This window comes from Sparus aurata, chromosome 2, assembly GCF_900880675.1.
Source record: "Sparus aurata chromosome 2, fSpaAur1.1, whole genome shotgun sequence".
NCBI classification, from domain to species: domain Eukaryota; kingdom Metazoa; phylum Chordata; class Actinopteri; order Spariformes; family Sparidae; genus Sparus; species Sparus aurata.
This window is the reverse complement of record NC_044188.1, coordinates 30,944,346-30,970,968: the sequence shown is the minus strand read 5'-3', so window position 1 is coordinate 30,970,968 and position 26,623 is coordinate 30,944,346. Positions and strand designations below refer to the sequence as shown.

The window sequence follows — 26,623 nt, the reverse complement described above, 5'->3', positions numbered from 1 at the left end:
GCAATTCAGTCCTCAATTCGGCGATTGCTAGGAGGATGGCCTCGTTGCACTGTTAGGTACAGCATCAAGTGCAGTGTTAGACTCTGGGCTAGCTTTGGAGCTAACCCTTGTGTCAGGCGCTTTTCAGGGGGTTTTAGACATTTTCAGCAAGCGTTAGGTCAAAATTTCAAGCCTTGTGCGAAGTCTTGGCATTGATTATGAGTGTGACTCAAGGTCTTTACATTAAGTAGTTGCTTCTTTATTTCAGTAAGAATGCATCCTCACATGGCACCGCTCAGACCAGAAGCCCCCTCTGCCTTAAACGGGACAAACTGTTCAGAAATGCATCAAACTGGGCATCATCATTCCAACCAAAAGACACCGCCAAAGTACGATGTACGATCAATGGCATAATCATAAACTGTCCGTGAGCCTTGGTGAAGCGCTTTGATCTCTCTTGCTGCCTCTCTGCCAAAAAAATGAATGGTCAAAAACTCTCTTCATCTCATCAGTGAAATCCTTGTAGTTTGAGCAGCAGTGTGACTTAATTAGTGTACACCGAGTTGTTTTCAATGATGCCTATCTATGTGAGTACCACTTTTGTAACTCATTGTAAAATGTTGATACAAAATGTTCGCATTTTTGGCCATGCGGAAAAAAATCCTCTTGTGTACATAATGCCTTACTTGTAAGTATTTGTAAAAATCTTTGGTAAGTATATTGTACTAAGATCCTAAGGACTCAAACGTTTTATACTTTCCATTATCAAAGAGATCACACACCCTTTTTATTCATGCTTGTAGCCATGTCTTGAAATTTGGTCCTGCCCCCTCTACTGATAAATCCAGATTTATCAGTAGAGGGGGCAGAACTCCATCAAAGTTGTTAGGACATTAAGTGGGTTATTTTCCTTAAAACGTTTCTTCAAACTACTCGATGTCTTGACTGTGTTAGTTATTAGAAGATTATCCTTTGCTAAAATTGGCAATTTGCACACTCTTTTGTTCAACAGATTTACTGGAGAGAATTGTTTACACATCATTGTTTCAAGCCATGGTAGTCCCTGTGTGCTCAGCTACCCATAAGTAAATTATTCTGGCATGTATAGACTATACATAATTTGCAATCTTGGGTAAACCCCACCAACCTTGTTCCCTAGGGAGTTGTAGGGTCTCTATTAAAATGTTTGGCTTTCTGTCTGCCCAAATAAAATCTGACATTGCTTTATTAATATCTCAGATATCATTTGTTTTTAAGATTTCAAATAGCATAGACACAGGATAAGTGATTTTAGGGAGAATCGTCATCTTGATTAATTCTGCCAAGGAAGGACATGGGCAGATTCTTCCATCTCACCATATATATTCAAGATGTTTTATCAAGGGGTTAATATTTTCAGCATGCAGTTGATTAACCTTTGGTGTTACTTTAATTCCCAGAAAACAAAATTCTTCCGGGGCCCAGGAAAATGGTTTAACAAAATCAGGCTCAGAGCGTCCGTTCCCGACCAAAGGTATTATTTCCGATTTTTCAAAGTAAACATTGTACCTAGATAACAATTTAAAGCTTCCCTGAGCCATTCCTCTTGTTAGTTTAAAAGGTGCTGATGCAAGACCATTTGTCAAAACAGAGGCTGAAGGTGCTTTATACAAAAGTTTAACCCAGCCTAAAAAATTGGAGCAAAAGCCAAATCTCTTCAGAATTTCAAACATATATTCCCATTCAATTCTATCAAATGCCTTTTCAGCGTTCATAGAGACAATGGCTCCAGGGGTACGACTATGATTAAAATAGTGTAAAATAATGTTAAATGAACCTCTTGTATTATGACAGGACATAAGGCCCTTTATAAAACCAGTCTGATCTGCATCTACAATATGAGTCATCACACACTCTAGCCTACGAGCTGGTACCTTAGACAGTATTTTCATGTCCACTCCAAGCAAGCTTATTGGCCAATAAGAAGAGCGCAGTTCTGGGTTCTTATTTTTCTTTAGTATAAGTGTTATAATAGCCATATACATCGAGCCTGGGAGTTTGAACTTCTCAATAGATTTATTGAAAACCCTCAATAGTAGTTTATTGATCTTGCCTTTCAATACTTTAAAAAATTCAGCTGGGAATCCGCCCAATCCCAGGGATTTCCCTGATTGGATTGAGGATATAGCCATATCAGTCTCGAATAAGGAAATGGGGCCTTCCAGTATATCAGCTTGATCATCTGACAATTGGGGGATATTTAAATTGTTTATGAAGATTCCTTCCTTGAGCTTATCTATGTCAATTTCTGAGCTATATAATTTGTCATGAAACCTTTTAGATCTATCATTAATCAGACGATAATTTACTTGGCGTTGGTTATTCTCATCTTGTATAACTGAAATAAAGGACTTTCTGGGCGCATTCCTTGCCAGACGTGCCAGCAGCTGACTTTGTTTGTTGCCATATTCAAACAATCTTTGTTTAGCAAACAATATGTCCTTTTCAGCTTTCCTTGTTATCAAGTTATGCAGCACCACCCTAGTTGTCCTTAGTTCAGTTAGTACATCATCTGATATTGTAACGTAATACTTATCTTCCAACTGCTTTATTTTCCTTTTGATCGTAGTTTGCATGGCTACCCTCTCTTTTTCTTTCGCCTTGAATATGAGATAATCATTCCTCTCATATAAGCTTTATATGCATCCCACATACAGCAGGTCTTGGGTCCACCTCCTTATTATCATTACATTTTAAGAAAAAGACTGTTTGTTCTTCCAAGAATTTAACAAAATTATTGTCTAAGAATAGTAGTGCATCTATCCTCCATGAGAATGACCATTCTATAGGTCTAAGTGGTTGCATTAGCATAGTAACAGGAGCATGGTCTGAGAGGGCAATATGGCCTACATCTGAAAACTCTATGAGATCAGTTAGACATCTTGAAACAAAAATAAAATCGATACGTGACAATGATGAGTGGGCCATGGAATGAAAAGTGTAGCTTTTTGACACAGGATTTAAGTGCCTCCAAACATCTAGAAGGTCAAACTCCTTGATAATGTTTGCGACTGCCCTTGCATTTTTGGAATGAGTAGTTTGAGGAAGGGATCTATCCAATAAGGGAGACAAACTAAAGTTAAAATCCCCTCCTATTCTCATATTGGAGCAGTCCATTTCAGATTCAGATTCACATCAGTTTCAATCGATTTAGTGCGGCTGCAGACAGACTTATAATAGGCATGAAAGAGGAGGATATCTGGATATAACTGCACAGGGTTCACACTTTTTGTAAAAGTAGGTAACAAACAAATAGCAGGGAGTGCATTTGGTGGGTGAAGCACCTGTTTTAGATTCATCATCAGAATGAACAGTTTCCATTCTCCTCTTAAGTGTTGAGGACCCTGTTAAAATAACGAAGACAGCACTGTCCATCATTACTCTCTTAATTTTAGTTTTTGTATAAAGTTTGGTAAAAGATGAAATGAATACTGGTACCTAACAAATAACAAGCACAGCATTTAGTCTGTAAAAATAACCTGTTTCATGTGCATCAGCAATTGTCTGAATAGTCTGCAGTCTTCTCTCATGTGTTGAGGATCCTGTTAAAATAATGACTGATGATCTTTAAACTTTCAGTGTTAAGAAATACAAGGACAGAAAATAAGTTTTGTCAAGTTAAGTCTGTGGAATAGCTATGGGTGCAGTCTTGTCTTTTGTTGAAGGTAAGAACAGTTAAACTTGTCACCAACCCAATGAGGAAGAGTGGAAAGATGAGTCCTTTTCTGCCTCTGACTCTGAGGGATCGCTGTTTAAAGCTTCTGGCACTTGCTCTGAAAAGCAGGAATAACAAAAATAAGTAACATGAATGGAGGCATTTACTCATTAACTCACAGGCAGACAGAAAAAGAAAGACAAATCGAAAAAGAAGGACAGAAAAGAACAGACATAGAGATAGAAAAAGATGGACAGACAGAAAAAGATGGATAAATAAAAAAACAGACAATATTTACCATTGGGATCAATTTGGATTTGATCCGAGCTCATTCCCTTGAAGTCTGACAGTCGACCTTGTTCAAGGGCAATCAGCACTTTGCTGACTTTAGCCAGCTCTAGTGTTAGTTCTGCTTATGAACCCGAATGTCATGGTCTGGATATGTGCTTCCTCAACTTGGTTGAGGACAGAGTTTCAGGATGCTTGGCCCCGCATTCCCTTGAAATCTGTCTGATGGCGTCTGATCCCCGTAGATGAGTCTCTGCCTCAGATCTGGAGAAGCGATATTCATCTGGCACATCACAGGCCTATCGATGTGCAACCAAGGTTTCCATTGAGGAGAGCATGTCTGGTGTTAGGAGGATAGGAACTTTCTTGTTTCTTTTTCCTCTTATTCCAATGCACTGGAAATGCTGGCAAAGTTTTTATTCAAACTCCGTCCGAGGGACAAATGTGAACAGACTCCTGCAGTGTTTCTTAGGGTGAATGCTCTGAGCGGCATCTTTGACACCTCACCCTCTCTTCTGCGATTAAACAGGATCACCTCACAAAGAGTCAAACTATCTAGCTTGGACCAGTTCTTCTTATTTGGATCATTCTTAAGTCAGTCTTGCTATTCTTGTCTGCACTTGTCCAGAAACAGGTGCATGTTCTTGTTAACATCCTTGGTGAAAGGGAGAAGCTGAGTAGCATTCCATTTCGCCTCCCTCAGAGTTTGTAGGGCACGTGATAATACAGACACATCCCACTTTTTCTCATAAGGAACCAGGCTGCTCTCTAGATTCTGAAGAAATTCCTCATTGTCAAACGCTGCCATCTTTGCTTCACACTCAAGAACATCTGCAATTTTCTTGAGTCTTGAAGGTGTTCTTTTCTTTATCGAAGCTTGCCACATCCTTAACTGCTTTGTCCACAAAGGTGAAGTTGGAAGGTAAATAGAAGCCCTCAATTCGTGACTGCTGAATTAGTCTCCCAATCGCTCAATCAGTCTTATTACTTGTGTTTAGTCTTGTCATGTCCATGTTGTGAATACAAATGTCCTCTATTCTCAGAATAATGTTCTCCCTTCCGATGATATTTGTGACTTCCTCTGTGGATCATATTTACCAGTTCCCAAACTTTTCTGCTAACACCATCTGGGATGGGTTGTGTAAAAGAACAGAGGGACTTGATTCAACTTTTGTCTGAGTTGTGCTGCATTTTTGAGAGAGCTTGTCCCTGAACATGTGCCTCCATAATGATTTTCTCTTAAGAAGAGCCTCACAGTTTATGCAGTGCATGTAGTCACTTGCTTTAACAGGTTTCCCAGTTTGTTTTCTCTAGTGTTCCACTGCCAGGTTTTCAGACCTCAGTATTATGAGCACGGTTCCCTTTGTTTCTAATTAGGTCAAAATGCAATTTTCGGTTTCCTTTGACTTTAAAGGAAAAGCAACTGCTTTTGCTACTGTGTTTGTGAATAAAATGCCTAGCCATTTTATGGCACTGCATGGGACAGACGAGAATGCCTTTTACTGTAAACTCTGGCGCCATCTCTTTTTTTCAGCTTCATTACTGACACATTTCCCTGGTTTGCATGGTCGGGGTTTTCGCCATCTGTGCTATCATTATCTTTTGCGGAAGTACTGGGCGCTTTCTTTGGTTTATTAATCTTCCATGACTTCCGTTTCTTCTGTTTCACCGGGTGAATCTTGCTTGTACTCAGTTTATCAGATCCCTCTGAGTGGTTCCATGTGTGGATTGTTTTGACTGTAAATATTCATCCCCACTGTCTTCAGTGAAACTCATGGACAATTCTCATCCATCAGACACCTTGGAGATTGTGTCCAGGTATTCTTTGGTCAGCTGAAAATCAAATATAAAAGACACATTAACCAGAAACATTAACCAGGTATTAAATTCTTAAATTGTCTAAGAGACCCACTTGAAACTTGATCTTGAAAATCAACATTCCATTCTATTATTACCTCGTCCATCATCATAGCAAGCATAATAGCTAATAAAACCTACATCTGGACTCTCATCGTGGATCATCAAAATACCCAAATTACATGTACTTCTTACCGTTACACAATAAGAGTAATAAGACACTTTATCAATATTTATTAATAAATTAATCAGTTAGGATAGTGAGATGGTCTCAATCCATGATGATAAGCCTGCATTTAACCGACTGCGACTGTTTAATTACGTCAAAAGGCGCATGAATTACCACTTCCACGCATGACTTACTATCTTGCACGTGCAATTAAAAAAAAAAAAAAAGATCCATGTCACCTCCAGGGCTCCGTAGTTTTGAGAGCTTTTTGTAAAAATCCCCAGATGATTAGTTAACTTCCTAACAACAACTGCTATTTACATTTTCATGCTACATGTATTAAGTGCTATATAACTGCCATTTTTGTATCACACTACAGCCATATAGACACTGGACATGTTCAAGCTGGTAAAGTCAGTTTGGAGGGGAAAAAAGAATCACAGATACTGCGATTAAAGACAGAACAATATGAAAACGAAGTCTTGATGATATTTTTCTATGATGAAACATGATTATGAGTTATTATGAGTTTATTGACATTAGTCTCATGTTATTGACGTTTCACTCCCTGTCTTGGAGACACAGAGGCGGAGCAGCAGTGGGCGTGGCTGTGTTCACCTGGGTGCAGTCAGCGTCACGTTCCCAGGCTCAGGTAACCCGGGCAGACCAGCAGGTGCAGTGCGTCGACGAGCAGCAGCTCAGCTCTGAGGGACACCGGCCCAGCCCACACAACACACAGGACTCTAGTCAGTATTTTTGTTTTAAACATTTAAGCCTGTAAGGCTAAACTCCCGTGGTCATAGTTGAATAAGGTCATTTCTTTTTCAGACGTAGTGCAGAATGAGAGGACGGTACAAACGAAAGGACCCGAAAGAAAGGGGTGATACCGTCGACGTCGGGGCTGAGTTCTCCCCTCTGCCGGGGGAGCCCGCGGCGGGCCTGGCCGGAGCACACGCACCTGGTCCCGGTTCTACTCTCCAGGATGTGGGCAGTAAGAAAAGAGGTAGGACAATTTGTTCTACCTGTTCACCGTGTGAGGGCGCTGCCAACGTGTCTGTTAAGACTCACACGGGTGTTAAATCATATTTACAGGAATACTCCTAATTAATAATAATAATAATGAGAATGAGAATAATAATAATAGGCCTCGTTGTGGCTGTGACGCAGTTCATCAACAGCTCAAAACGAACGGGAGGTTAGATGAAGTGCTGTCTACAACAGTTGAAAAAAAACTGCAATCATTAGAACCTGGTAGTAGAGCAGGCCTGTTCTTTCAGTTAGTCATATAGAAAAGCAACACTGTGTAACTTCTGGCCTTGAAATAACTGTGTCCAAATCATTTTACTTCAACATATAACACTGTTATGATGTCATGAGTGTAGTTTGTAGTTAGCACCTACATTACATCTGACAGACTGTTACACAACTGGGAGTTGTAGTCATTTCTAAGTTTGTGGCACTCGATACTGAACTATTCAAAGCCGGTTTGAGTATGTGTACTTATTGGTAATGTTTAGAGTCTGACAACATGAGAGTCATGTTTTATTGAACGACTATCTTCATGACAATAAGGTAGTATCCCATCATCTAAAGAAGGCCACATGATGTTATGGTCTTATTTAGCAGATGTGTGGCATCAGGCACAGTTTGCCTCTTCCATCAAATGTGGTGTAGCATATCAACAGAGCATATTGTGTGTGTTAGGATCAAGTCTGGTGTTGTCAGATCCTGCCATAAAGGTTCATCATCCACTGTCACCACTAGGGGCAAGATGTTCCATTTACGAGAGTGAGAAGGTGTACCTGGGAGTCCGTGTCAAAATGCCGGTGAGGGATCTTCTGAGAAACATCCGTCTAGCCCAAGGGGTTGAACCTCAAGATTTTCAGGTAACTTTTATGTATTTAATTATTCATTTATTTATTTTCATGACCTAAGTGGCAAACAGATTGCATTTGATGTCACTTGGGTTTGTGAAAAATTGCAAACTATCTAAACAATACTATAAATTCTTTGGATTTTAGCGTTTCAACAAAATCTTTCATTCACTGCAACTCCGTAACACACCACACAGGTCATGTGATTGCTAATTTGTGCTCGATTAAATAATCCAACATTACTGAGGAGTTACTGCGATCAGTAAGTTTTTTCAGCTGCGTCTCCCGGCCAAAGTGAAGCGTTTTTTTTAAGTCGGCAGGACCCGGAGAAGGCGATCCACGCTTTCATCAGTTCAAGACTGGACTATTGTAATGCACTTTATGTCGGCCTCAGCCAGCCTTTAATCTCGCGTCTCCGACTTGTCCAGAACGCTGCTGCCTGATTTTTAACAGGCACGTCCAGGCGTGAACACATTACCCCTGTGCTGTCGTCACTCCACTGGCTTCCAGTTCGTTTTAGAATTGATTTTAAACTTTTATTGTTTGCTTTTTACGCCATTAATGGCCTGGCTCCCTCCTACCTGTCAGAGATTTTAACTGTCCGTGATCATGGCAGGGCCCTCCGTTCTTCCGGCCAGCTCCTGTTAGAGGTCCCAAGGTCAAGATTTAAACAGTGGGGCGATCGTTCTTTTGCTGTCACAGCTCCCAGGCTGTGGAACAGACTGCCCCCTGACATTCACACCACTACTGACCTCAGCCTTTTTAAATCGAAGCTGAAGACACACTTTTTTAGACTGGCATTTAACTCTGACTAGGGTAGTCCTGCTCTTAGCTGCACTTATTTTTAGAAGGGCCAAATTTGAAAATAATTGAAGTGCCATCGGGCTGATCTTTTACATTGTGGGTTAAAACTTTCAAAGAAATAAGAGTGACAACAGATAGAACTAGTGAATTGGCTAATAAGCCTACCAACACAATGATCAGATGATGGAATAAATTTGTTTAAGGGGGCCCTAGTTGACCAGATCTGGCTTAACAACCTGTGAGCATCATTTTCCTAATGACAGCACTGCCATAACCATGTGTTTTCTTTACAACTTTAACTTGTTTTTCAAATTTTCAACTTCTTAGATGTTGTAGTTCTTCCTTATATTTGGTTCCAGATTTGTTTGAAGAACAACTAAATGAACCTTTTCAGTGCATTTCTTTGGTGTAACCAGAGTTTGAAACGTGCTGTTTGTCCCTGCCTAAATAAAATGAGCTGTAAACACAAAAAACTCCACAGGGTTCATGAAAACATTGACTGCAGATGTCAAGCTGTTTTCCTTTGTCTAATAGACATCAAATCTATTTGTTATTATGCAATGGTTTAATCATCAGATTAAATGTTGGCAATATATTTTTATGTAAACCAAAAATATGTGAAACTTCACATTTCTTCAGGTCCAGTTTTCAAGTTTATCTTGTCATCATACTGTGCATTTGGCCTGGTAAGGTTTAGGGACCAAAAACACTGGGTTAGGGTTAGGAAAACATCATCAATTGGTTTGGCCTAAAATACCTGCTTTCGTCACCACCAAGACAGTGATTGTGTTGGAGATGGAGATTTCCTGAAGTCTCCTTAAAATGTATCCAGTATTTTGACACTCAGAAATATTCACAGAACACAGTCTTGAACCGTGGTCATTGGCTTGGCAGCCTTCTTGTCCCTAACTGCACACCATCCCTTTCACCTCCTTAGACGAATGTCAGGTCATAAACAATGTATTGTGAACATGATTTTACATGATATGTAATGTTTTGTGTCATATAAATATCATTATGGTACGCTGCCTATTATGACACATACAATGGCCTAGCCTTAAAAAATGTATAAAAGACAACTCACACTCATGCAACCTTTTGTTTTTATTTTTTTCATTGAAAATCACACACGCGTGAACACAGGACATCTACGGTGAAACAGTCACAGGTAAGTAAAACCGAGATTCATAGTAATTAAGGTGTGGTGTCATGGAGAGTTTTGTTCCTCTTTTAAGAGGTAATCAGCTTTATTCTAGCTTGTGGAAAAGGTTGTGTAGCTCATGAGCCACTAGGAAGACACAAAAGCCTGCAGGGCAACACCGTACTTTTGAGAACATATATTTTAGGAACACAATGTGAAGTACTCTCTGACACTTAAAATATGCCTCCACAGGAGACAAGAAACGTGTCAAAACTCGCACGGGGCGTCGAACCGCCAAGGTTAGTATTGAAAAACACTACAGGCCCCCTTAGAAAATTCCCAAGTCGGATTTATAGAATGCTATGAATACCTGTTTTTGGCTTTAGAAAAAATGCCCCACTAAAAGCCTGGAAGAGCTGGCAATCATTGTTGAGGTGCTGGAGGAAGATCTTAAGACCGGCAACAACTACCGTTCACCTCCTCAACCGTTCTACCCCTACAACCCTCCGGTGTCTCCTGACTGGTCTTCGACTGGTAATTGGCAAGGCCCAGATCCACATTAATTGTTTGATCTCTAAAGTTATACATGTGTTCACAGCACCTACTTCCACCTCTTATCATCTCGCTAAGGTTCCGGGTACTACAGTGACGAGTCTGATGATATGATCCCCAGCCCCCAGTCCTACATGACCTACTCACCAGGCACAGCAGAATACTACCAGGCCCTTTCCCCCCCTGGCGTCATGCACAACAGCCCCCAGTTTATTGGAGGAGACGATGGATTGGCGAAAGATTGGGTCGATCCGCAGAACCAGGACTGGAATATGAACAGCTCTGCCTTCTTCTGGACACAGCTGCAGAAAGAGGAAAGCCAGCTGAGTGACGTCTCTGATGCTGTACTGCTGGCGACCGATGGACATGGCAGAGCGTAAGTCTGGTTCGAGAATGTCATTGTATGTGTGTGGAAATTATACATGACCTTAACAAGGAGAACTCTATTATACACACCACAGTCAGTTTACTGGAGTTGGGATGTTCTACTGTGTATCAAAAAAGGTTGTACAAAGTAAAAAATAATCGCTGAGCTCTCCTCCGTTGAGAAACGGCTCCAGACCAGAGCAGAATCTGATGTGACTCCAGGTGTTTATTCCTCTAGAAGGTATGGGTCTCCAGAGCTGGAGACTCTGAGCAGCCCCCAGCTCCAATAAAAAAAAAAAAAAGAAGGTGCACTATGCAACTATTGTTTTTCAGCCCTGTAAAGAGACACAGAGCTGAAAAGCAGGTGTGATGGACAGTAAACGGCAGAGGAAGAACGAGGGCAAATTGTCACTTAGTAAATCGATCACCGATGGTGTTATTGTCTTGAATGGATATAAAACAAGTGTAAAAATCTAAAATAGGTTGCTAAATATACTTGTGTAGTCTATGTGTGGGAAATAGTGTCTTGCCATGTCGAACAGCAGTTTGCAAGAGCTAACATTAGTTTTAGATGTACTTTTAAGCCAGATGTTTATATTTGTATGTGTTAAAATTAGCAAGCATTTTGGTCGAAAAATATAGGTCTGGAAAAAGTTGCTATTACTACTTATGTAAGTTTAATTGTGCCCTTGTGTGTTTTCTCTTTCTTAATAATGATTAGATAATCCATGTTTGATGTCTCATTTTTTCATGGTTCAATGATGTGCCTGTTCCAAAATCAGGCCTGAACTAGTCTGATCATATTGACGCTTTCATTGTGGTAAGTGATGATAAAAATGATTGAAGATCAGTTAGTTACTTCATCTTCAGGCCCCTGTGCTGTTCCTGCTGGCTCACTGTCATAGCTTTCTATGACAATTTAACAGAACAGAGCGATCGATTATTGCATTGCAACAATAACAAGTAAAGTCAAAACCTCTGCTGTGAAAAAGGCTTATTGTGGTTCAGTTTGTGGAGCTCATTCAAGCCTGCAGGCCTTTTGCAATTAAGTCCCCTTTTCTCAGCTTGTGTTATGAAATAATACATGACCCAGGTTCAGACTTGTTCTTATCTAACAAGATTGGATGCTGCCTCTTTGTATGAGTAAGTACCTTTTAGTGTTTTAGTGAAGCATTTTTTGTCTCAACATGTGGCATTGTGTATGTCCCTCCAGAGCTCTCCATAATGCGGCGTGTGTTGGGAAGAGGGCACTGGGCTACGCCATCGCACGACGGTTGGCTGTACTCAACAGACTGGACCTAAAAGACTCTGATGGAATGGTACAGTACAATGACCTTTGAGATTTACATTTGTAGTTTGTGTATACTACTTCTGTTAAAAAATACAACATATGATGTATTATTATTCATTAAACTGTTCAGCATTATATCCAAATTAAAGCGCCAGCCATGGATATTAGGATATGGATATGGATTCATATAGATTCATATTTGATCAGCACTGCCTTTTTCGTTTTGTGAACAGTGTGTGTTCAGATGCTGCCTCCTTTGCGCCAGTGGAAGTGAATGTCGCATGTCTGACCTTTGGTAAACGTCTGTGAACTGCATGCTCTACATTAGCAAGGTAGAGCATGGCTTTACCTAGCAGAGGCATTTTTCGCGAATTTAGATAAATTGAATGATGCATTCCGGTGGGCTGTCCAATTGTAACACTGGAACTGATGTTCCGCCCAGATGATCCAGTTATTTAAGAGCTTTACAGATCCAATCTGAAGCATCCAGAACAGCTCACAGACTCACTGAGGCTTCCTCGATAGTATCAAACATGTTTAATATTTACAATTTAAAACTGAGACAGTACTTTGCAAGCCGGACCAAAACAGCCAATGAGGGAGGCATGCCGGGCGGCTCAGATTGCCTCAAGGAACAGTAAACATTGTTTCTATTACTTAAGCTTACATACTACTGTTGACAGAAACTTAAAATTTCTCACTGAAGAATAGAAAAGCCACGTTGCTGCCTCTCCCCACTCATCCTGACTCGTTAAACCTTTGCGCCACACTGATCTCCATTTTCTGTTTCCTCATGAGGTCACATGAGAGAGATCATGCGTGAGCCCAGCTTCAGTCTACAAAACCACGAAGCCAGAGTGCTGAAGCCCCGCCCACGCTGCTGCGGGGGGGTGTTCACGTTTTTTAAAATGTAATTCAAATATTGATTTTACAATATTTGCCTGTCTAAATTGCATGTGCACTTCCTTGTTTCCTCTGCGACAAACCTGCCATGTGTGAAGTAGATCAGATGAACAGTTCTCAAGATATGTAACTGTGAGCCAGACTAGACATATTAGTTATTTGGGACTAACTAGTCTAACAAATTAAGACATTTCATAATAATGTAGATTATGCAAACTAAAAACAGTACAGTCGGTTTAATCATATTAAATCCTTGAGTGTTCAATTACTGGAGATGGTGACACTTCGTAAAATGGCAAAGTGTCACAGATGCTTCTGTAATTACAGTCAGAGATGTTCTGTGACGTCCTGTGTTGGCTTTTAGAGCAGGGAAGAAGAATTGATTTCAGGTGTGTAACGTTAAACGTTCTAAATGACATGGTATCGGATCTGTGCTTAGACTAGTGTACTGGTCACAGTACTGGTGTCGGAATCAGAACAACTCTAATTACAATTTCAAAAACAGTCTACACAATACACACCGCACATCACTGCAAATAAGGATTCGTACTGAACAGCTATGGCAGGTAACTTGGCTGCAATACAAAACACTTTCTTCATCAGTTTCAGTGTATGGCTACATTTATACTGGTGTTCAGCATTGGGGTAATCATGCATGTCATTTATTATTGAGTGTTTGATATAAGATAATAAAAAAAACACACTTACATCTTTTGTCACCATTTGACCAGTTTACGGGCCCTCTGTTCACAGACCCCCCTCCTCCATGCTGCAAAGAACAACCACCACCTGATGGTGGCAGATCTTATCCGTTTGGGCGCCAGTGTCAATGAGAAAAACAACTTAGGGAAGTCCTGTCTCCACCTGAGTGCTGAGAAAGGCTACATCAGAGTCCTGGAGGTTAGAACTTTTCTTTTTTCCTCTGCTGCTCAAAATGTGTTAAGAACTGGTCTCTGTTTTTTAACATTACATGTGACAGATGCTGTTTCAGACAGCACTGGTGGGATTTAGGCAAAACAAGTGAAAAATGCAGCTCATCATTGAGTTCCAGCATTTTAGAAATAGCAAAGACATATCATAAATAAACTTTATGAGGTGATGCCTTTGAAAAGATGACAAGTTCATTGACCTAGAGCGGTGGTTCCCAACCTGGGGTCCGGGCCCCCCCCCAGGGGGGCACCAGAGATTGCAGGGGGTGCACACAACTTTGTCTGCTCTGAGGTTGTGAGGTTACCAAAATTATATTTGTCCAACCCTCTGAGGTCGATTGACGCACCGGCACGTCAAAATCATGTGACCAATTTAAGATGACGTAGCAGCGAGACGGAGCCTCAGTGTCTATCCCACTCATGTGTTGGAGCGGATTTCAATACCACGGACTATATACCAGTTTTTAAATCGCGTTGATAGGCCAAGTAAAACTGGAGTCATGATGAATAATGTTCGGCGCGCTTTTTCGCTAACACTGCCATCACGTTTGCTGCGCATTTGGTGCAGGAAGAAACAATAAAATCAGGCTTCTCTCAAGAAAGTGTCTGCAAGCAGGAAGTGTTTGCGAGCAAAAAACACGTTCCTATTGGTGGAAAAAGGCACCACACCAGCCAATCACAAAATTACATGGTAAGACACGTGATTTGGTTGCTGAGGAACAGGGGTTAACAGTGATTTTAGGTCCATTGTGTTAATATAGTATGTCAAAATGAAAAAATAACTGTTCAGTCACACATGTGAGGTTGTGCTGAAAATAATGATACCAAACAAGGCAAGGTAAATAGTTTTTAAGGTGAAATATAATGGTAAAATCAAAAATAGTCAAAAACAGCCAATTATACCCTTGAGCCCATACAATCCCAATAACACACCCAACTGGATAATCAAAACTCTCTATAACCCAAATTGAAACATATTTTTGGTCCACATTTAAATTCATTAACCTATCTATTACCAACACCCCATGAGGTAGGCCTATTCTGGTCAAAAATTGTGTGTGTGTGTGTGTGTGTGTGTGTGTGTGTTGTGTGTGTGTGTGTGTGTGTGTGATACACCTGATGACACAAAAGGAAGAAATGTATCTATATACATTGTAAAACAAGGAGAATAAGAGCAAAAACCTACAACTGTTGTTTTTTTTGCAAATAAAAGTTTGAAATTAATCACTTTATTCTTGTATGCGTGTTGGGGTTGAGGGGGCCTGGCTTGTCTTGGACACAGGCAAGGGGGGCTTCAAGGAAAAAAGGTTGGGAACCACTGACCAAGAGAATGAGGGTGCCCAGAGGAAACGAAAATTGGAAAAGAGATCTCAGTAGTGTCTCATTCATTTCTCCTAGACAACTATGAGATCTATGTGAGACCAAAGTGAGGCTGTGGCTGATTTCTCCTGTTTCTCAATTGTTTCTCCTGAGAAACAGCTGCAGAAAATCTCAACGTGGGCTCCCTGTAAGTTTCAAAGGAGATCTCATCAAGCTCTCAATGAAGTTTCAGAATGTGTCCTCAGTGCTGGAAAGGAGCAAGGTTTAAGTGGTTAAGTCTCACCTAATTGCTCCTAAGGAATTTTAGGAGAAACAAATGAGAAATGTTTGAGACCAAAAAAGACTACAACCAGACTGAAATGAGAACTCTCATTGAGCTCCTTTACGGCTCCAGAGCCATAAAGGAGCAAGCTTTGAGCAGTAAAATTTTCCTCTGGGTGTAGTTAAAACGTGTTCCTTTTTTCTTCGTAACAGAAATGTCTTTGTGCAGATCACAAGTACTGTTCCCATATCATACAACAAGCATCATTACCCCTCATGTCACAAGATATTTAATCTATAATTATGCTTTCCTCTGATCCAGACGAGGTTTTTAGGTAATTCGTCCACATAGTTACTTGTTTTTAATATCAAGAAGGTGTCATCCATATCAAGTGACAGATTAAAGCCATCAAACAGGTCAGAAGACGAGCTCTGACAGAAACCAGCACAGCCGGTTTTGTATGACACACCACCTGAGTACAGCCTGTCATGTCATGTCATCCTGTGGTTGTTCACAGTGCTCTGAATGTTAAGTATTCCACCAGCGTCATGTGCTGAGTGACCTCATTTCAACATTTTGTATGATGGATGACATGACATGTGTGCTGTAGACAAGGAAGAGGATCACATGTTAAAGGGTATGTCAGTGGTTCCCAACCTGGGGTCCGGGCCCCCCCCCAGGGGGGCACCAGAGATTGCAGGGGGTGCACACAACTTTGTCTGCTCTGAGGTTGTGAGGTTACCAAAATTATATTTGTGCAACCCTCTGAGGTCGATTGACGCACCGGCACGTCAAAATTATGTGACCAATTTAAGATGACGTAGCAGCGAGACGGAGCCTCGATGTCTATCCCACTCATGTGTTGGAGCGGATTTCAATACCGCGGACTATATACCAGTTTTTAAATCGCGTTGATAGGCCAAGTAAAACCGGAGTCATGATAAATAATGTTCGGCGCGCTTTTTCGCTAACACTGCTGTCACGTTTGCTGCGCGTTGTGTGTTCTGGGTTAATATAGTATGTCAAAATGAAAAAATAACTGTTCAGTCACACGTGAGGTTGTGTGTGTGTGTGTGTGTGTGTGTGTGCGTGTGTGTGTGTTGTGTGTGTGTGTGTGTGTGATACACCTGATGACACAAAAGGAAGAAATGTATCTATATACATTGTAAAACAAGGAGAATAAGAGCAAAAACCTACAACTGTTGTTTTTTTTTGCAAATAAATGTTTGAAATTAATCACTTTATTCTTTTATGCGGGTTGGGGTTGGGGGGGCCTGGCTTGTCTTGGACACAGGCAAGGGGGGCTTCAAGGAAAAAAGGTTGGGAACCACTGGGGTATGTGATGCTAGAGTGTATCCAGTTCTTCCTTTAGGTAAGTGCAGTCACTTCAGGTTTTATTGGGCGAGGCTAAATAGCAACTTCGGCATCCTGTCATTATACACCAAGATAAATGTTTCTTTGGAACTGTGTTCACTCTTTGGCATTGTGTCAACATGTGCCGTTGAAGTTTGTTAAGACTGAAATGTTTGTCTGTCGTGTAAGAACTTGCCATGTTCTGTGCTTTTTCCCTCAAGATAGACTACAGCTGCAAAACTTAGATGATATATTAATTAATTAACGGGGTAAAAAATAATCTGCAATTATTTTGATAAATGATTTCAGTTTAGTGCTGTCACAATACGGAATTTTATAACTTTAATACAGGAACTTTAAGAATATCAATATTCATTACCATTTTCAATTCCATGGGGAAAAGTCGACACAACATTGAGGGCACGACATTTCCGATATTTATCAAAAGAGTAATATAACAAGGCTGTAATATTACAAAGAAAAAACTTTTCATTCTTGAATAGGAGCAGAGAAGAGCAGAGAGATGCATTTAATATGAAATCTTTTTAGAAACTTCTGACCAAGCCTTTAAAAATGATCTTTGTGTGTTGCTGTCAGAGAAAAGGGAGAGTGAGAAAGTGCAGCAGGGACTGTAAGAATACTACAGACAATGAGTATTGTACCAGTCTCAAATATTCAGTATCATATCAAATGTGAGGATTTACCTGATTCATTGAACATATTTTGAGTTTGTTGGTAAAAACAAGAATTTTGAAGATGCCACTTTTTACATATTATGGACTAAACTATAAATCCTTAAAAAATTGGCAGAAAAATTGACTCTAGCCATTTTTAGACAGAGCACCAAGCCGCCAATCTGCCCGTCCTTTTGGCGGCTCGGTCCGCAGAGGCAGAGGCCGGCAAACTGGGGGTCTGTTGTGGTCCGCTGATTTTCCGCCTTGGAGGGAACACTTATTTCCACCTCGCCTGCTATCTAAAAACGAGGTGGAAATGTGCCGGCCTCTGCGTGAGGTGGGCGGAGGTGTCAATGACCTGCACTGTTGTGCGACCCACAGCCGGGGAGTTTTAAAACCAGGAAACAGCTGATCACAGCAGTCAGTCCATCATTTCATCTGCAGACATTAAGATGAGCAACTGGACAGCCGCTGAGATCCAGGAGATGCTAGCGTCTCCTCGGTCCCTGTAGCTGTTTGGTTGTGTTAGCTTGTTGTTGTGTCGGCAAGCTAAGACCGGTCGCTACTTTCAAATTAAAAGCCCCCCGCTAAGAACCCAGTTCAAAACTCCAATGGGGTGCAATGTAGAGCTCTTATTTTGAAGTCAAATTCGTTGTCACTGTTCACAGCCCAACGTCGGGCTTCACGTCACGTCACATGTTTACGCCGACCTCAGAGGCGGCTTTTGGAAAAGGAGGAATATTACGCCTCCGTTTTAGAAAGACAGGCCGGCACGTTGCCGCCCTTACCTTGGAGCAAATGTGCCGCCTTTTCTATCTAAAAAGGGCTATTGAAAAATAAATTTCAGATTCAGGACCATACACATATCATGCATTACCTAACCAGGAGATACCTCTAACTCCACAGCAAGACAACAAGTTCAGAGTAGGCGGTGGTTTTGTTTTCCGAGTTTGATACATTACTAAAACATTATTCTACATGTCAGAGCAAGTAAGTGTTACTTAATTCAATCTTGTTCAACCTCAACAAAACATGCACAAATCTGCAGCTTTGTTCATGTGGGTCAACATTGACAATGTCGGAGTGCATGTGGTGTTGTAGAGACATATTAGACACAGTTGGAACAGTTCACAATGAAACAGTTGTTTCTCTCTGTAATCTACATGGCTGGAATCTCTCTGGACAGTTGTCACGCAGTCTCCTCCCTCCAGGACCACCACAGATGTGGTACCTTGCAGAGCCATAGAGCAATAGTTTTGCCGGTGCCCAGTTACAAATAACCCTGTGTGGTGCTCTTTGAGGTCATGGCTTAAATGACCTTACATCCTAAACCAGTATGTATGTTTTCTTTTAGGTTCTAAAACATGCAATGATGGATGGCGTGTATGTTGACGTTGAAGCAACTGATAACTCTGGTAAGAATCTTTCAAATCCTCCAAAATAATAATGTAGATGAGCTGTATTTCTATAACTCTTCACTAAAATGTGGATTAAAATGTATTTAACAATTGGAGTGAAATGGAATTTGATGGATGTTTACATTAAGATACATATAATTAAAATATAAAAATAAAATAATAAACCATATTGTAAACAATGATCTCACATAATTTATCATATTGGGAATGAAGCAGGAGTGGCAGAATAGAGAGACAGCATATGAGCATATGTGAGCTCCAACTCTCACACACAGCCATGGTTCATACAGTGAAAGTGTTTAAACTAAAGCAGCCATCCTCCTAATAAATCCTGAGCTTTATCAGAGCTGTCAAAAAATACTAACTGAAGAAGAAAAAAGTTGAATCCTGTTTGTTGTAGAGTTTCCTCTGTCCTGTCAAGATTATAACTGAAGTTTTTATTGTTGCTGCTTAAATGCTCTGTGATATTTGCCATAGTGATCTTACTTCACACTTGAATCTGTTTATAAGGACAGAAAGCAGCCTCTTTGATCATTAAAGCAGAGTGTACGCCCCTTGTGAACCCACCCATGAAGGCACGTCTTACTATCTCAATCATACATCCTTAAAATAGCAGGAAAAACACTGTGCCTTTGACTTTAGACCAGCTTCTTGTTTGGCTATGGTGCAGTCACTTTCTGCTGCCTCAAGATAGCAGTGCGCCTGACCACACCTCATTTTAAGAGGAGTGGGTGCAAGTACATTTGCTCCATACACAACTTGGCCGCTGGGCATAAAAATGACAACTGCATCGGTCAGAACCTATCAATGACACGTCCAAAGAGTTAGGTGAATGTAAAGTAAATGAAAATACAAAAATCCAAATATTTGTGTGTTTTCACAGGGATGAGTGTCCTCCAGTGTGCTTCTGTGGCTCTGAAAGCCACAGTACGTGAGCTGGAAAGCAGTAAAAGTCCAAATCACACCAGACTCCAGACGCTCCGTCAAGAGCAGATGATGGAGACCCTGGAGTGTCTTCTGCAGATGGGCAGCTACCTTCATACCATGGTATGACACTGAAATTGACCCACAAGATTTGTCAACTTTTCATTTTCATATGCAAATCCGTCAAAGTAGTAAGCACTATAACATCACTCACTGAACATTGAGACCAGCAGACTCCTGTAACAGCCGTAGTCAGGCGACATTCAACATTGCTGCAGGCATCATTTACACATCACATGTTTGTTGTTCATCTTTAAGGCGTGGCAGCAAATGGTGAAGACAGTGAACAAATTATGTGTTAACGTCAGTTGTGAACTTGGAAAACAACATGCTTCTAGTGTCTACTGACAAAGCTATTGGTCTAATTCCGCCCTGTTTCCTTGTGGTTAGTGTAAGTATGCTGGTATGCCTTTAAAAGTCTTATGCAGGGCTATTTGTGCCAGCAGTGGTTGTCAAGTAATGAAGATGAGTAAACCTAAAGACAGGTTGAACAGCACAGCCCTTTCACTCGACTTTTCACTGGTCTGTTTTAAGATGTACTTGCTGTCAATGCTCAGCTAGATGACCTAGTCTTTACCAGTAAGAGTTATCTAAATAAATGTGAAATACATTGGTTAGCTGACTGACCCTGAAGAAGTCCTAAGGCTCTTATATAAATAGTTTTCTAACAAATAATTAGTATAGCAACTTCTGATTAACTATAATCAATTTCAGGCTGAAAGAACTTAATTAGTCCCACCCATACCCATTCTGAGTAGAAATATGGATTCACATAATTTGGTTGGTTGAACAAATATGCTTAGTATTTAGCTATCTAGAGACTTTGTGCAGAAATGTAATTTTTTGATGGCTGACTTTTGCTGAATTTTTTTTACCCTCTCTTTCTCAGGGGAGCCGGAGCATGCAACCTAGAATTGGTTGAGCAGCTGGCCCATCTGCCCGGCAGGGCTTTTTTGGAACCCGACAGTAATGTTCTGAGTTGGTTAAGGCTTGAATTTGTCATAGGGAGAAAAGTACCTCAGTAATTGTGGTCTTTTTTCTGAGCATGCATTCAGGCCTATTATGTAAAGCATCTGAGGTTTTGTGTGTGGTAAAAATACCTGACTTGCAATCAGGTATTTACTATAACCTGCACAGAAACATCAGGTGCCCATTAGTCGGTTTCTGTGAAACTTCCATTGTTTGTTACATTAGAGTAACAAGTGTGTCTGTCGCGATGCACATGTAATCCTATGAAAATATCTTTAAAACATTTGACAGCATGATTAGAAAATGGGGACTATTTCATAAAAGTGTTAAGGGTGTTTGATAAAAGCCTGGTCCCCTAAATTTGTAGCGGGGGGTAAAGTGTCCTTAAACAGACCTCAGGAGTCATAGAAAGTACATGTGGCATCTTTTAAAGGATTATTTGAGGACATAACACATTTGAGTATGCAGTGTATGGTGATGGGGAGTAAATGCAGTGTCATCTGACTGCATTCATAGTTTTTAGCTTGTCATGTGCAGGGACTTTGGTTTCTGTTGATGTATTGACTCTGGGCATTTGGACTTGGTTTACACATGTTAACTTTACTTTGTCAAATGTTATGTAATCTGGTCTGTCTTTGACCAGGTTCTGATTATGCTTATAAGAATACTTTTGGTAAATACAGTACCCTTTCTGCTTGGCTTTCTTAATACTTCAGAGAAAAGTTTGTGTTTAATCTCTGTGTGTTCTATAGAGAAGCAGTCAAAATGTGTTAGGCCTAGCTAGCTTAGGTCAATGACTGGACGCAAGGGGATATAACAACTAAAGCAAGTCAGATATGCTTTCCAACAGCTCCAAAGCAGTCACATGTACACATCAAATCATCTGTATTTAAGAAATAAATAGAACTCAAAACATCTTTTGAAAAGTAGTTAGCTTGTGCATTAAAGTAATCGGCCAACAAACAGTAGTTGCAGTGACACAGCATTTGGCACTGTCCCTTCTCTGAACAAAGCCCAGGGGCCTCTTGGACAGGACTGTTTTGGAGTTGTTGTAAGAAATGTTTTTTTTTCTCTTGACTAGGCTTTAACCCTGCGTTCAAGCTATGTGCTCAGCAAGCTTTAACACATCCTGGACATCTCTACTCAACACAGAGATGTACTGTATATTATAGTATTGAGACACTTTTGTATTCCATGTGAAGGTTTTAAAAAATAGTAGTTGTATAATATTACTTTGAGACATTTATCAGGTGTTCTTGGGAACTTTGGTAATTCTTTGTGAGAACAATTGTTTTCCCCATTTTCAAACAAACATGTTTTATTGTGATTTTAAGTATTGTGAGTAACATATTCTGGAAAGTCAAATCAGTCCTGTTCTGAAAGTGTATTTGGTCGTTTATCCACCTGTAAGTGAAACATGAATGACTGTTCAAAGCCTTTACAGTGGTAAGGAAGTTAAAACTGTCTTAAGTGTTTTGCTGGTTTGGGGAATCTAGTTGATATTTGTGTTAGAAGTGCTTTCTATCATGAAACAGAACATTTGAGAAAATCTGTGGATTTATTTCAGTCAACTCGACAAGTTATTGTGTGAGTCAGATTTCAACTCCATGATGTCACCAATGTTTCCTTCAGATAGTGTTTGACTTACACTATAAATCAAGTGATGTGTGATGAATCATGCAGATGTCTACTGTTCAGGCACAGCTGCTAACCACACAGAAGTCACCAGTCATCATTTCAACCAAAGGGTTTCTAAAACTAATAACTAATGAATGGCAAGTTGATTTGATCACATGAAAAAATTAGCAGTACCAATTATTAAGATAATGTGATTCATCTTCAAAGATGAATGGATCGACTGGTGGCCCGCTAGCATCCATAGCCTGACGTGTTTGACACTAATCTGCCCACAGAAATACAATATCACAAACAGACATACGCAAAGGGAACATCTACTGCCAGCAGGTATTTGCTGTGTGATAGTACAGGAGTTGTGCAACAGGTCATAACACTTTAAACATTTCATTCTCTCAGTGTATATTGTTTAACAGTGGTGGTGGGTATCACATGTCAGCATGTCATTATCACAATTCATGCCCTGTAACATTATGTGCATTGTCATCTAAGAGATCAATAAACTAAAAAGTTCAGTAAACAAGTCGCTTGAGCTTTTTTTTAAGCTGGACCTGAAGGTGCCAATCTCTGAAAAATAGCTGTAATAATCCACAGGAAAATGTTGGGGGGGTTTCCCAAGCGTTACATAAGCTTTTTTATATTGTTACACAAGTACATGGAAAACAAAATCCTAACTCAGATAATACAAGATACAGTCGAATGGTATAATGTATATCCCCTTCAGTTTATGTTTTTGGAGTAAATGATGAATTAATGGTACTGATAAACACTATGTCCTTTTAAAACAGTCTGCACAGGTTGTCTTTAGATTGCTGAAACTTCATTAAACACTGAACCTATTGTTGACTAACCCGTAGTGCAGAGCAGCTGTATTCATCTGTAAAAAAAACATAGAACGTAATGAAACTTGTCAATCCCTGATGGCAGCCACCATGCAACGCCCAAGAACCAACTCCAGTTCTATGACCAGTGCCCTGTTCAGGGGCACAGACTGGAGGAATATAATCCAACTGACATGTAATGACAGTGGGGGAGACTGAGGCGCTCAGAGGATCCAACACAGGCACTGGGGGAACAGAGAATGGCCCTGTCCCAACTGGGAATGGAATGCAGGACAGCGGCAGTGTTGAGCCACCGTGCTGCTACACTGATGCTAAACAGTTCATTACCATATAATTAACTATTGCTGCACTTACTTGTTTCTCCATTATGAGCTGGCAGGATCCATAGTTGATGGGAACTAAAAGCACAGAAGAGTTCAAACTAATGGCATTAAGCACTTCTCAACCACAACAAGTACTGTAACTGATGAACATAACTAAAAAGGTCGATGTACAAATTGAAACAGCGTGAGCACTCCTTATAGAGAACCAATTCAGTGTTCATCAAACGGGCAATAAATACGTCACCAGGGTCAACGGTTGATCACTCTGAGTCCACTCTTTAGCCTGAACAACAGACATTAGAGCAGGGGAAGAGTACATTCCTCCAGCTGTTGGACTCTCTCGTGTGTCTCTGAAGTATCACCCAGATGTGTCAGGGCTTGCTGGGTAGATGAGTAGTGACAGCAGCTGCGAGGAGAAGTTTGTTTCTTGCCAATGTTTTATGGAAAACAGCGTTTTCTTGGAAGGGTGCACTGAAATTATCTTTCTCAGCAAATAACATTATATTACATAACAAGATGATTTGCCAGATGTTACGTGACTGTGTTATCTGAGATCAAGCCTATACACCACTTAACAACCTTTATAGATAGCTCATCCTCCACGGGTGTCTGACAACTTTATGATAGTAACCACTGCAAAATAAAATGAGAGATGGGGAATAGATTGCATGACATGAGCCAACAATTGAGGAAATGGTGCACAAAACCCACTTCACCGAATTCATCAATGAAGCAGAAGAAGTTTGCATGTCTGCCTGTGCATTCAAAATCAGACAAAAACAGGAGGTGGGGCACGAAGAATGTTCAGCTTAGGGGCAAAAAAAGTTTTGAGGTCATCAGACTGGTTCCATACTTCAGTTTGCTGAGAGCTGCTGGAACTGTTGTTATGGAAGGAGAACTTGTGCTACATGTATTACAACATAAGATAGAAATAAGTATGTACAAAGTAGAATTGATACTCAAATCCCCACATTTTATGAATACAAGGTGATACACAAAGACTTTCAAATCAAAATATAGTGAGAATGTGTCCTCTTTCATAGAACATTTGATGTTGTTCTATTATCTTTACCAACCTTGTTCATGCTGTGCTTCCAATGCATCGCAGTTAACTCGACCTGTCATACAGGCCGCGGGGCCGCAGTAATAAACTCACCCAGTAATTAGATGAAATGGAAAAAAGCCCCAGCCAGAGATGTTTACGCAGGCGAGGACTAATACCTGCTATGACATCAGTGATATGGGTGTGGCTTTTTCTCCCTTTTGCCACAGAATGCCAACAATGTACAAAAGAAATATATACAACAAAAGTATGCAAAATAAAGCCATTTTAAAAGGCAGCATGTGAAAAAGAAATAATCCAGTACTGCCTTTAAAGTGTTAACCACTGGGATCCTGCCCCCCTCAATAGAGTGGCATAGTGCAGACACAAGTGATAGCTGGGTGTAGTGGCTGAGACACCATCCACCCTGTTATAAATCACTCTTACATTAAAATGATTTTGAAAATATATTTTAAGAACCAATTATTGTGTGACGAAAGGTTAAACTACTGACAGAAATTAGAGTTGCATCACTTGTCTGTTCTTCGGCATCTCCACCCCCACAACTCAGCCAGCGTCTTTAACCCCAGCCCCCACCCTCATACATACTGCGCCTCCTCCACTGGCTGCATATATCTGCTCATAATGAATTTAAACCCTCCTTGCTGGTGTACACACAGCCTCCAACAGAGCTGCAGGCCATTCTGCAGCACTGAGCTCCAGCTCATCCTCTGCTCCCCACATCACTGGAGTCTCACTGTGGTCCCTCCACCCCCCCTCCCCCTTTCTCCCCTTCTTGCATCACATTCCCTCTCCCACATCGTCCTCCCCCACTGGCTCTAATATGATCCTGTGTTGCTTTCGTCTTACCTCCTGTTTGTTTCGCCAGTCCGTCTACATGACCACTCACAGGAATATCAATACATACTGAGCATGTCAATCCATAGTTTGTTCCTGCTGATTCCATATCTTCACTGTTGACTGGGAAGCTACTTTATTGTCCATTAGCTGGTGCTGTGCCCCAGTTCTCTACCACTACAGCTACTCTATGCAGATTTGCTGTCTGCATTCACACTGGAAAACTGCCCAGACCCAGGAAATCTTTACTTGAGACGACTAGCGATGAACACAGTGGACCACAATGCAATGCACAAAAGAAATTGCGGAGCTGCTCACAGTTGGGCAGTATGACAACAAGTTGTGGACAAAAGTTGACCTTGAGACAAATGTATGTTACCAACTGCTGTTTCCAGGGTCAAGACTGAGGCTTTGTTTTCTCTCTTCTTCCTCAACTGAAGGAGTGTCTCAAGGTTACGGCTCCGTTTACATTCATCTGTGCATGTGTTGCATCATTCCTGTCATCCAGAACAGCAAATTAGCTTCTTGTTTATATATTTACAGCAAAACTGTGTTGTGTGTTGTTGCGTGTGTGTTGAAGGTTCATCTTTTCATCATGTTACTCACTCATCGAGTGTTTGTTGTCTGTGTGAAATGAAGTTTCTAATGTTACTTCATTGAGATTCTTCTCTCAACAAAACCATCAGCTAAATTCCTTAATGAGCTCAATGAATCATACAGCTGCTGGGCTTTCCCCGCTGCACAGACACATAACGATGTTGATGTCAGTCACCTGTATTATCACTTTGACCTATTAATGGCAAAAAAGGTTATGTTCAGTTCACCCCTTTAGCATGTCAGTGCACAACTCATCATCATCACATCACTGAGCACAGCTGCACATCAGTGAACAACTTAAAGCTATGTTACGTTAGCGGGGCAGAGTACAGAGGCTGTGTCCTCACTGCAGCAGCCCTGGAGTCCAACCTGTGGCCCTTCACTGCATGTCATCCCCCCTCCTCTCTCATCTCCATGTCCTGTCATACTTAAAGCTGTCCCAGCTAATAAAGTCATAAAAAAGTAGCCTCAAATAATTACAATACATTCAGGCAGATGT

At 40.7% G+C, this 26,623-nt stretch overlaps 1 protein-coding gene across 1 annotated transcript; it reads left to right on the top strand.

The window, feature by feature from the left end:
- The first annotated feature begins 6,619 nt into the window (after positions 1 to 6,619).
- Positions 6,620 to 22,982, top strand: LOC115574954 (uncharacterized). Its single transcript, XM_030406655.1, has 12 exons — positions 6,620 to 6,733; positions 6,816 to 6,990; positions 7,752 to 7,873; positions 9,809 to 9,833; positions 10,059 to 10,105; positions 10,193 to 10,340; positions 10,437 to 10,734; positions 11,938 to 12,043; positions 13,672 to 13,818; positions 18,811 to 18,871; positions 19,758 to 19,921; positions 20,748 to 22,982. The coding sequence occupies exons 2-12, from the start codon at positions 6,828 to 6,830 to the stop codon at positions 20,778 to 20,780; spliced, it is 1,314 nt and encodes a 437-aa protein (XP_030262515.1). The 5' UTR covers positions 6,620 to 6,733; positions 6,816 to 6,827; the 3' UTR covers positions 20,781 to 22,982.
- The last annotated feature ends 3,641 nt before the right edge of the window (positions 22,983 to 26,623 follow it).

What these genes read in the sequence shown, in the direction of transcription:
- LOC115574954 (XM_030406655.1), top strand. Translation starts at nt 6,828, where the DNA reads ATGAGAGGACGGTACAAACGAAAGGACCCGAAAGAAAGGGGTGATACC. An exon ending in GCTACATCAGAGTCCTGGAG is followed by an intron (nt 13,819 to 18,810) that starts GTTAGAACTTTT and finishes GTTTTCTTTTAG; the next exon opens with GTTCTAAAACATGCAATGAT. An exon ending in GCAGCTACCTTCATACCATG is followed by an intron (nt 19,922 to 20,747) that starts GTATGACACTGA and finishes TCTCTTTCTCAG; the next exon opens with GGGAGCCGGAGCATGCAACC.